Here is an 11,968-nt window from a genome sequence, read left to right on the forward strand (position 1 = left end):
TAAATTTCTTTGAAAATTTTGATTATTTTTTTTTAATTTTTAAAATTTAAAAATATTCTGTAAATGCTTTTTTGCACATCATCTACTTAAACAAAATGTTTTTTGAATTAATCTAATCGGATAATCCGTTCTCTCAAAAACTGCATAACCGTTTTTACACCCTTTACGCTCCATACCTCCGAAACGGCAAAATTGCCTTTTGCAAAAACGCCTCGCGATCGTGTGCGAACCAAATGATTTTTTAATCATACAAATCGGTTATTCGATACTGTTGAAAATGTCGAGGACATTTGTTTGGAACATTAAAACAACTTAAAATCAAAAATCTTGGTACGGAACCCAAAAAAAATTATACAAAATGGGTACACATTATTAAAATGTCTATAAAATATCTGATAATATACATTATCAATTGTCCAATAAACATTTTTCACCGCCAAATGATATTTTTTTAACTTGTTTTTATTGAGAGTTCATAACCGCTAGACCAGCCTTCCCAAAAATTTTACCAGTTGTTCATTTTGTCAATACAAGTAAAATGTTTTTTGAATTATTAAAATCGGACGCTTCGTTCTCTTAAAAACTTAGTTACCGTTTTTGACACTTTTTGCCCCGTATCTTCGGAACGGTTAGACCTGCTTTCGCCAAAAACTAATCAGCACGTCTTCCCATCAATACGGATCGAATGTTTTTTGAATTATTCAAATTGGTTGATCGTCGACGAAAAATTGTATCCACACACACGCACACACACACACACACATACATCAATTTTTTCTAAGGTATGCCAAAATATTCAGAAACCTTTGAAACGTAAAGATATATAAAAAATTCATTTTTGATTTTTTGCGATTACCATAGACCACCAATGCAGAGACGAAGAACTTCTGGCAATAGTAAGTATAATTTTTCTTCTATTTTAAATATTACTTATATTACTATGTGATACATTCTGCATTTTATTATTTTAAGATGAATTAAATCACCTCGTAAACTCAATGGAATACGTATTGAAAAGACAAACAGAGTCTCTTACTAACATGATGGAGAAACAGACAGAGGCGCTGCAATGCATAGCCGATCAATTGAAAATTCTCAATAATACATTAAAAAATAAATTTAACAGCCAATAAATTTTGTTTTCTATTCCTTTATATATATATATATATATATATATATATATATATATATATGAATGGTAGAGTCTTGGATTTGTGTATATTTTGTAGAGTTTCGAACAAGAATCCAAAAATAATACAAAATAAAAAACAAGAAAAGTTTTTAAAAAACAATTTCTTTATTTAATTATTTGTTTATTGTCGACGTTTCGGAACTAGGTACGTTCCATCTTCAGGACATCTGTCAAGAAACATGATCTTGTTGAGATTTTAGCAAACAATATGTTTAGGAAAAGAAAATAGATTTTTCTTAAATAATGAATTAAATTGTAAAAAATATAATAATGTACAGAAATATGATAATATGTTCAAAATAAAAATGATAAAAATAAATGAGTGGATTATCAGAACAGGATATTAAAACATAATAGAAAAATTTTTTGAAAGTTATGGAAATTTTTTAAGAAAAGGTTAATGACAAAGTTGAATTAATTACCTGTATGTTTGAATATTTGTTAGCACTTTTTCACTAAACAAGCTTTTTTAACAAAAATGATTTTGTGAGTTAATTTTCCGCCGAATAATTAGATTTTGTAAATCAAAATTACTAAAAAATTTGTCTTTTTTTAAAATTATTATTTGATTATTGAAAACACAAATAATATTGTTCTCTAGGATGTTGTTCGATTGGCTTTCAAAAATTAACTAAATGAAACTGGTGTGCCCTTTGTAACACGTGTAAACACTTGAACGAGAGATGTGAGATTGTATGTGTGTTTTTATATGTCAGGGTGTGAATACTTAAATTGTTGATCTTAAAAGGAAGTCGATATTAATTGTTTGTCAAAAAGTGTAAAAAATTTAAATATGAATCATGTAATAGGTTGTGATCTGATCTAATGTTGACACTGTTAGAAACATTTATGAGGATGAGACGGAGAGGAGAGTTGTCTCATCCTCATAAATGTTTCTAACAGTGTCAACATTAGATCAGATTACAACCTATTACATGATTCATATTTAAATTTTTTACACTTTTTGACAAACAATTAATATCGACTTCCTTTTAAGATCAACAATTTAAGTATTCACACCCTGACATATAAAAACACACATACAATCTCACATCTCTCGTTCAAGTGTTTACACGTGTTACAAAGGGCACACCAGTTTCATTTAGTTAATTTTTGAAAGCCAATCGAACAACATCCTAGAGAACAATATTATTTGTGTTTTCAAATAATAATTTAAAAAAAGACAAATTTTTTTAGTAATTTTGATTTACAAAATCTAATTATTCGGCGGAAAATTAACTCACAAAATCATTTTTGTTAAAAAAGCTTGTTTAGTGAAAAAGTGCTAACAAATATTCAAACATACAGGTAATTATTCAACTTTGTCATTAACCTTTTCTTAAAAAATTTCCATAACTTTCAAAAAATTTTCCTATTATGTTTAATATCCTGTTCTGATAATCCACTCATTTATTTTTATCATTTTATTTTGAACATATTATCATATTTCTGTACATTATTATATTTTTACAATTTAATTCATTATTAAGAAAAATCTATTTTCTTTTCCTAAACATATTGTTTGCTAAAATCTCAACAAGATCATGTTTCTTGACAGATGTCCTGAAGATGGAACGTACCTATTCCGAAACGTCGACAATAAACAAATAATTAAATAAAGAAATTGTTTTTTTTAAAAACTTTTCTTGTTTTTTATTTTGTATTATTTTTGGATTCTTGTTCGAAACTCTACAAATATATATATATATATATATATATATATTTATATATATATATATATATATATATATTTATTTATTTATTTAAAATAATTACATTTATGTAGCTATAAAAATACAATCTTTTTTTTTAAGTTAATATTATGGTATTAAAAATATCTTCTGGCATAAGAATTTCTGATGTTATATGCCATATTATCTGCCTCATTGTATACTTCTGAAATATTTAAATCAATTAATTTTAACTACACATTTGAAATACAATTATTTGGTATCTAACCGTTTCCAAAATCATCACTATATTCCGTCAGTTCTTCATCCAGAGGAATATTATTTACTCTGCATATATTATGCAGAGTAAATACTGCATACACAATTTTTCCTGCCACATCAGGTGTATAATGCAGTGTCCTGTGACGATGCAAACGTCGAAAACGACTTTTAACAACACCAAATGTTCTCTCTATTACATTGCGAGTCTTTTTGTGGAACTTATTGTATTTCTCCTGGGTAGAGCCTACTGGTGTCCTATATGGTGTGAGTAGGCAATGTTCCAAAGGGTAACCTGAATCTCCTGCAAATGTACAACTAATATATATTTTTTTCCTTATTTGATTTGCGATATTAAATATATTCTTGAATTGCCCAATAAATATGTCCCATCATCAGCATTATGAGTTAGCAGGGCTCTGACTGTCGAAACCTTCCAAATGGCTGCATCATGAGTGGAGCCAGGATATCTGCTGCTCGCAAACAATATCCGTTCATCGGCATCACATATCTAATATTATTTATTATCATGTTAGTCTTCAAAATTCTTAAGCAAAATAAAATAATACTTACTACTTCAATATTAATTGAGTAATAGCCCTTCCTATTCATATAAATAGTAGCTGGTGCCACGGGGTGCTATGCACCCAATAATGCCAGGCATGCCAAACTTCGTATAAAATCTGTTAAATAGCAACATATTACAGACCATGTTCAATGTACACGAAGTGGTGTAACATATACCTCTTTTTATTTTCATCTCTTTCTGATGAGGTTTTAGGAAAATTCACGTACTTTGGTGTAGCATGCTTTATAATTAAATCAGTCACTGTTTTAATGCAGCGACTGACTGAAGGCTGGCTCATAGAATTTAAATGGCAATTGCCTACATCAGTCTGATATGAGCCATGACCAAAAAAATGAATCGCTGCAAGTACCTATAATGAAATTTCAGTTATTAGTATTTCAAAAAAATTAATTCATTTTAATTTCCAATACCTGCAAATAAAAGGGATACTCCATGATGCTGTATGAGTCTCCGCATGTGGTTCCAACAGTTCTATTGAATCTTTCATAACATTTTTCGTTAATCGAAATTTTTTATAAAAATTTCATCACTCACTTCCCATACATTATCTGCATCTCTGAGATACCTAAGGGCGTATCTTTGCCTGTATCTAAAATGTTGTGGCATTTAATAATTTTAATACTTTTGAGTAATACATTCATTACAATAACAGTATGAATTATATTAAAATTCAAACATACCTTCTTCTCCTACTATCTGCTGCCCAAATTATTCCAAAAAACGCCATATTAACAATTTGAAATTCACAATAAAAGCTAAACCAAACCTATCACTTGCTTACATTAACAATAACCTCAAAAAAGCATGTTAAACGCATAAATGTCAAAATAGCAAATGTCAAATCTGTTCATAGTACAACTTCTCGTCAATGTTATAGCGATAAGTGCGAGTTTCTGACTACGTTTATTTTCAGAGGGTCAGCGTAACATTAATGTTATCATATGATAAAACACATACCGCCGAGAATAACTGTTACACTTATAATGACATTTTAAACGACATAAGTGTGAACTTGTCGTAAAATTGAAACCGAGAATCGGCCCATTAGTTAACATTTGTTATATAACTTTGTAATTTCAAAATACATTGCGCGTACATTTCATTTAGTTAACACTTGTTATATAACTTTGTAACATAAAAAGTTACATTGCGGCAACAAGTAGTGTTTACTGGGTACTCATGGTATTTTTTACATGATAAATGATGCAGTAAGGGAAGAAATCAGTGTTGACCAGTACGGCTGTTTTCCATTTGAGAGTTATTTGGGACAGTTACTAAAATTGATACGAGGACCAGCAAAGCTTTTGCAACAAGTATCATGCAGACTACTCGAACAATTTCATGATAAATCGAATGTAGATCCAAATGATATTGAAATACATAAAAAAAAATCCAAGATTGATTCTGTTAAAATAAATGGATATAAAATATATTTGTCAATTAATAAGGATTGTCATATATTGCTCCCTAATAAAAACATAATGTGTGTAGATGAAATAATTGAACAGGAATCGCATTTACTTTTTCGAGGGTTTCTCTTACCCTTTTAACCCACACTTGAAAACAAAGTTTTAAGGTCTTTGCTCATACATTTTTTAGCATTGATGTAATCAATTGCTTTTTGTTTGTTCCGCCGGTCAGAGTTAGTTGAATCGACTGTAAATAAGAATTCAATAAATACATTGCATATTAGCTATAGAAACATTAACTATAGAAAATATTTGTAATCCCTGAAGATATCCACATTTTTCAGCTTTTCTTCTAAATCGTCTAATTCTTCATTCGTCTTAATAGGTAACATAAAGTTAGTTTTTTTTCACGGATTTAATCTGTGAAGCTGATGCCTCGTAGAGGTAGAGCTCAGAGTGTTATCGTCTGAGCTCTCAATACACGATTGATTTTGAGTTCTTTTTACATACTTCTTCACGTTTTTATAATCGGTGGTGCTTCTCATAAACTTAGCCTCCAATTCAGAGTAATCTCTAAACGAAGGAGGCTCGCACGCCTTCAGCATCTTACTTAGTTTATAGCCTGCTGCATTTTCTGATCATAATTACATAGTCTTCTCCTCGTTTACAGCCCATGATGAGGGCACGTGTCCGCATGAACCCTCTTTTTAAAAATCACTATATCCCATGAACACTATCAAATATAATGGTACCAATTTTGAAATTTATTTATTACTATATATCAGTTATAGTTATTACTATAACTAATTATTTCAAATATTTAAATTAAATAATTGAAATTCATTTTTAAAAGAACTTACCTCCATATTCACTTATTTAAAATTTAACTACGTAAACTTATCTTTAAACAAATACCTGCAACTGTTGCGACGATCAAAACTGGAAAGAAATACGAAATGCAATTGCGATCCTTGCAACTACAGAAAATTAAATTTTGGCGCGATTATTTATTAGTGTGGGCACTGATTTATATTTTCTTCAAAACCAAATGCGTAGAAAATGTTTCGCAATATGCATTTATTAGAATATATAGGATGATATATTCATAAATAATATCAATAACAACTATGATACAAATAATATTGATAATGACATAAATAGGAGTATTTTTAGTAAATGTAAATAGATCGAACCAAATTATTGAACGTGTATATAACTGGCAGACTCACAACTGGCATGCCCAGGTATTTGACAGTTTTGTGGGCGTGGCTTATCGGCGAAGGCGTGGCTACATTTAAAACCTAATTTTTTTATGAAAATGATTAAAATATAATAATTTATTCAATTAAATTTCATTTATTTTGCATTATCTTTGTTTGACATAAAAATCTTTAACCTACATTCAAGTATTTTTACATATGTCATAGTACATTGATACCAAACGACATGATCTGCCGTGTCAAAATATGTTCGAAGATATATTCAAATAGTGCAAATCATTGCGAATATTTATCAATTACTGTATTAAAAAGTGGTGAAAAGTGAATATTTATTAATTATTGTATTGAAAAGTTGAAAAAAGTGATTAGAGGTTCTGCAAAAAGTGATTAGATCGTTCTTCCAAATGATCGACATAGTGAAAGTTGTGTTTTTTTTTTGATAAATTAGTCGCGGGCCTGCCAGTGTTTATTTGGCACAGTTTTTACATTTATCTTATTAATAACTGAATTAGTGATGAATATTAATAAATAACTATGAATATAAAGTAATAATGTTGTGTTTTATATTAGTTCGAAAACGTTTTCAGCCTACTTTTTGCAATTGTTAACAATCGTTCTTGAGGTTATGTTAGTCGCGGGTCTGCCGGGTTTTATTTGGCCCATTTTTGTGCCAAATGTGAAAATAATGAAATCAGTTAGTTGCAAGTCAAACATCCAAGCTATGTATCATATATATTAATTAATATTGATTCTAAAATTGTAAGTTGAAGAGTGTCAAATGATATAAGACTTGATTTGTCTTTTGCCCAGATTTTTCTGAGAATATCTTGAAAATCCACAACAATGCTTGCGGCATATATAGTGGGCTTGAAATTATACATGATATATTAGTTATTATAGAATAGAATGCTAAACAAAGTCATTTTGAAAATATATATATATATATATATATATATATATATATACCCCTGAAAAAAATACAAATATACAATATAGAAAACAATAAAATTTACGCTTGAATATGAATCTTTTTATTTCAGAAATAATTTATCTTACTTAAATTTAATTTTAACATATTGTGCAGCCATGGATGTTATTTACCATTGGAATTGGAGTTCCTATCCTATCATTACCGTGGTTGCTACCGCGGCCGCCACGGTTGTCTTCGCGGTAATTTCCGCGGCCACCGCGTTTGTTTACGCGACCGCCGCTGTTGTTTCCTCTACCGCCATTGGTGTTTTCTCTACCGCCGCGGTTGTTTCCTTCACCACGGCCGTTGTTTCCTCTACCGCCGCGGTGTTTTCTATGCCGCGGTGTTTTCTATGCCGCCGAGGCTGTTTCCTCCGCCGCCGCGGTTGTTTCCTCTGCCGCCGCCCCAACTCGCATCGTCTGTGGACTAAAATAATAATTAATAATATTATAATACCTGAATGCTATGTATTGTTATAAAAATGTATTATTATAAAAATTTAACATTACCTTTTTGTAACTATAAAATCTTATTTCTTGATCTTTGAAAAAATGTAGGAAGTATTCCTCCACGTTTCCACTATCTTCATAAAGAACCGGCAGGAGCGATAATACACGCTCCTCCTTTTGAAACAGCAATTTTATCGTTTCGAAGCATAAACTAACGCCCTTTATTTTGTAACCTATTATAAAGAAAAATTATGAAAAATCCCTTAACTATACCAATGTATACATGTATGTATATATATATATATATATATATATATATATATATATATATACATAAAAAGAAATATATACCTTTGTTATGCTCCGAACACACAACAAAACCGTGTGACCAAGAAACGATGTCACCGAAACATCTCCTAATTTCGTTGGTCTCGATTTTGCACTCGAGCTATAATAATAAGAATGTTCTAATTACACACATGTCGTGAAGAATAAAAAGTGGATTTAAATTACTTACACAAGCCTATCTTTCCAATGGGACTCAGTTTGTTAATATTATCAGTATCTCTTCTTTCGGTATTTTACTCACTAGCGTGAAATTCCTCACAGCTCCCGCCATTTTATTTAAGAATGCTAGAAAAATAAAAACTATAATAATAGAAACGAAGAAATAGTTTTTAAATAAAATTATATATGTAATTTTAATAATACGCTATACATATCAATAAAAATCATGAATTTTTGTAAAAAAATATTATAATTTCTTACGTTTCAGCATTAAAAAATACAAAAGTTACAAAAAGCTGAAAGTACTTACAAATTTTTTATTCTAGTGTTAAAAAGAGACTTTTTAAAAAATTCATTCAAATTCAATTTCGAAAGATTTACGATTCCTATACTCTACTTTAATAATAATAATGTTTAAATTGTATATAGCTTTCTCTGTAAACTAAGTGGTGGCAATATGATTCAGATCAGATGCCATTATAATAAATAAATAAAAAAAAAAAGTTTAAATTTTGAATACTTTTGGTTCAAATCAATCAACAATTACGGAGTATTTTCTAAAATGAAATTTTCAAAAATCATTAATGTTTATAATTGAACCATCAGTTTTCTTAGTACTATAATCGTAAAGTATGTTCATTAAGACCAGGTCGCTATACCAAGCCAATCTTTAATTTTAATTTTAACAAACGTCAAAAAAACTGATTTTCTCAAAATTTGATGAATTTTTAAAATTAATCTACCTGTTGTAAGACCGTAATATAAAACTTATCAGTATCATTTCCAACAAATATCTTTCGAACATTTTTTGAATGTTCAAAATCGATTGAGAATAGCGGGCCAAAACGTGGACTAAAATTTTTATTATAATCAAAACTATTTGTGGTTATCTGCACCTACTTATATTAAATTCAATTAATTTCTTCTTTAAACAAAAATACAGCAATTTACGAAAAATATTATTATTCACGCGACAATTTTCATACCGTTTAACAAGATGTGCGATTGCCCGATAATCTTGGAAAAACCTCAGAAGTTTGGCCTCAAAAAGGATCTATTAATACAAACATAATCGCTTATTGTTGGGCTATGAATTTAATACAGCGGATGTTCGGGTACATATTAAAAGATTATAAACGTGAACAAACATCAAGTCTTTTGAAGGAAATCATGTAATTGCATTAATCACAGTAATATAAAACTAATCAGTATCATTTCGAACAAATATCTTTCGAACAGTTTTTCAATTTTCATAATCAATTGAGAATAGCGGGCCAAAACGTAGACGAAATTTTTTATTATAACCAAAACTATTTGTGGTTATCTGCATCTACTTATATTAAATCCAATTAATTTCTTCTTTAAACAAAAATACAGCAATCTACGAAAAATATTATTATTCACGCGACAATTTTCATACCGTTTAACAAGATGTGCGATTGTCCGTTATTCACTATAAGTGGGGAAATGTTAACAAATGCGCCATCCCTACTGCAAGGGCAAGTGACACGTGGCGTCAAAAACATTTAAATAATTTAAAATTGGCGAAGAATTACCACAATATTATCCTCACAGGAAACTCCCTTATAGCAAACTTGGAGAGGCATCCCAGTTGGGACAAGTTTCAAACATTTCAAACTGCAAATTTTGGAATTGGAGGCGATAAAGTGGAAAATGTTCTTTATCGTTTAAAAAACGGCGAAATATCAAATCTGAAAACTAAAATTGTGGTTATATTGGCAGGAACAAACAACACGAAACATAGCAAACCGCACGAAATTTATGAAGGAATTATTAAATGTGTGAGCATTATTAAAGAATTGCTTCCGAGTGCTCGCATCATTTTACCCACCATGCTTCCAAGAGGAAGAGTACCAAATGCCCAACGCGATTGCCTGCAAGTCGTAAACAGTTTATTAAATCAATTTAACAAGATAAATATGAATAGAAGACATATTCACACAGTGCTTTGTTTTATAATTTACATTTGATATATTCCATTCTATCATTCGAAAACGTTGCCGAACTAATATCAAACACAACATTATTACTTTATATTCATAGTTATTTATTAATATTCGTCACTAATTCAGTTATTAATAATATAAATATAAAAAATGTGCCAAATAAACACTGGCAAATCCGCGACTAATTTATCAAAAAAACACTACTTTCATTATGTCGACCCAATATAAAACACAACATTATTACTTTATATTCATAGTTATTTATTAATATTCATCACTAATTTAGTTATTAATAAGATAAATGTAAAAAATGTGCCAAATAAACACTGGCTGGCAGACCCGCGACTAATTCATCAAAAAAAAAACACAACTTTCACTATGACGACCCAATATAAAACACAACATTATTACTTTATATTCATAGTTATTTATTAATATTCATTACTAATTCAGTTATTAATAAGATAAATGTGAAAACTGTGCCAAATAAACACTGGCAGGCCCGCGACTAATTTATCAAAAAAAGTTATAATTCTTGAAACATAAGCATGCTAGTGCACTCGAATATATGTTTGCCTATTACAGTTGAATGTTTCAGCGACGTACAATTAATATGGGTGTTTCGAAGAGCCATTTCTATTTTGTTATCATGCCAGCCTTCGTAAAAGGCGCTCCGACGGAACTGATGTTACCGGTATACATATTTTTTTTGGTTTCTCTGGTGAAACGCATTCTTTTCAACGTTTAAAATACTGCTTTGACCAGCGGCCTGCAGCATTTGCGTAGTAAAAACATGCTCTTTAATTTATTGATATTGATAACTTTCTATAAACATAGTTCAAAAATCACTCTCACATAGTGTTGCACGAATTATTAATTTGGTGTTGAAAGCGATTGTATGCTTTTGAGTATTTTTAACTTTTGCATTAAATGCCCTTTTCCAGCTTCTTCATACATGCCATGAACAAAGTAAATGGTTGTTTGTTGAAGTCATGACAGATACCATGCATTGTAATATGCGTGTGCATCATCAGGCATAAAAGTTAAGGTGGCAACTTTTTTTACTTTACTACTATTGAACTACAAATTTTCTCAAAAAATAATTTAAATACAGTTTTGTCTTGCCGATTGGTGAAACAAAATGCTGCGGGATAACCTACCCCAAACACATCAATCACAAGAAGAGTATGCAGGTTAAATCAATAAGAATTTGCACCATGAGATCCATCTATGCATGTTTTATCATGTCTATATTCATTTAAAATAGTAGCTTGCAATATAGTCATTACGACCACAAAAAGATCATCTTCTTCTAGTATCATGTTCTACGTTTTATTATTATTATCTATATGGGTAGGGTATGGTAGCACTGCTTTGCACTTGATATTTCGAACATCTTTCTTGGTAATTATTGAGCCCTCAATGGTAAAATTTTTTCATATGCTGCACTTTGAATACTGATGATAATTTTATTATCCGAAACTCCTGCTATAACTTAATAATGGTGGCCTATACTCGAAATTTATTCTATAAATTGGGAACAATTTTCCTCATATCTTTCCATGATTCTATGGTGTTGCTTGCTATAGGCGTGACTGGTTTATTTAGATATAAATCTATTTCATCACGTCTTTTATTTCCTTTTTCTCTGGCGCAATTTCTTATGTAACTGCCAAAAGTCGAAACTGTCTGGCGTGGCATCAATATCTAAACTTG

At 30.0% G+C, this 11,968-nt stretch overlaps 1 protein-coding gene across 1 annotated transcript; it reads left to right on the forward strand.

Annotated features, from left to right (window-relative positions):
- Window positions 1–9,716: 9,716 nt before the first annotated feature.
- On the forward strand, window positions 9,717–11,292 carry LOC113369342 (platelet-activating factor acetylhydrolase IB subunit gamma-like). Its single transcript, XM_026610116.1, has 3 exons — window positions 9,717–9,744; window positions 9,861–10,189; window positions 11,197–11,292. The coding sequence occupies exons 1-3, from the start codon at window positions 9,717–9,719 to the stop codon at window positions 11,290–11,292; spliced, it is 453 nt and encodes a 150-aa protein (XP_026465901.1).
- Window positions 11,293–11,968: the final 676 nt, after the last annotated feature.

This window comes from Ctenocephalides felis, unplaced genomic scaffold (genome assembly GCF_003426905.1).
Source record: "Ctenocephalides felis isolate EL2017-DRISC unplaced genomic scaffold, ASM342690v1 CF-g0.4_SCAFFOLD_01251, whole genome shotgun sequence".
Taxonomy (NCBI): domain Eukaryota; kingdom Metazoa; phylum Arthropoda; class Insecta; order Siphonaptera; family Pulicidae; genus Ctenocephalides; species Ctenocephalides felis.

Coding starts and splice junctions, on each gene's coding strand:
- LOC113369342 (XM_026610116.1), top strand. CDS start 9,717: ATGTGCGATTGTCCGTTATTCACTATAA. Junction 9,745..9,860: donor TTGTCCGTTATTCACTATAA/GTGGGGAAATGT, acceptor TTATCCTCACAG/GAAACTCCCTTATAGCAAAC. Junction 10,190..11,196: donor AACGCGATTGCCTGCAAGTC/GTAAACAGTTTA, acceptor GCCCTTTTCCAG/CTTCTTCATACATGCCATGA.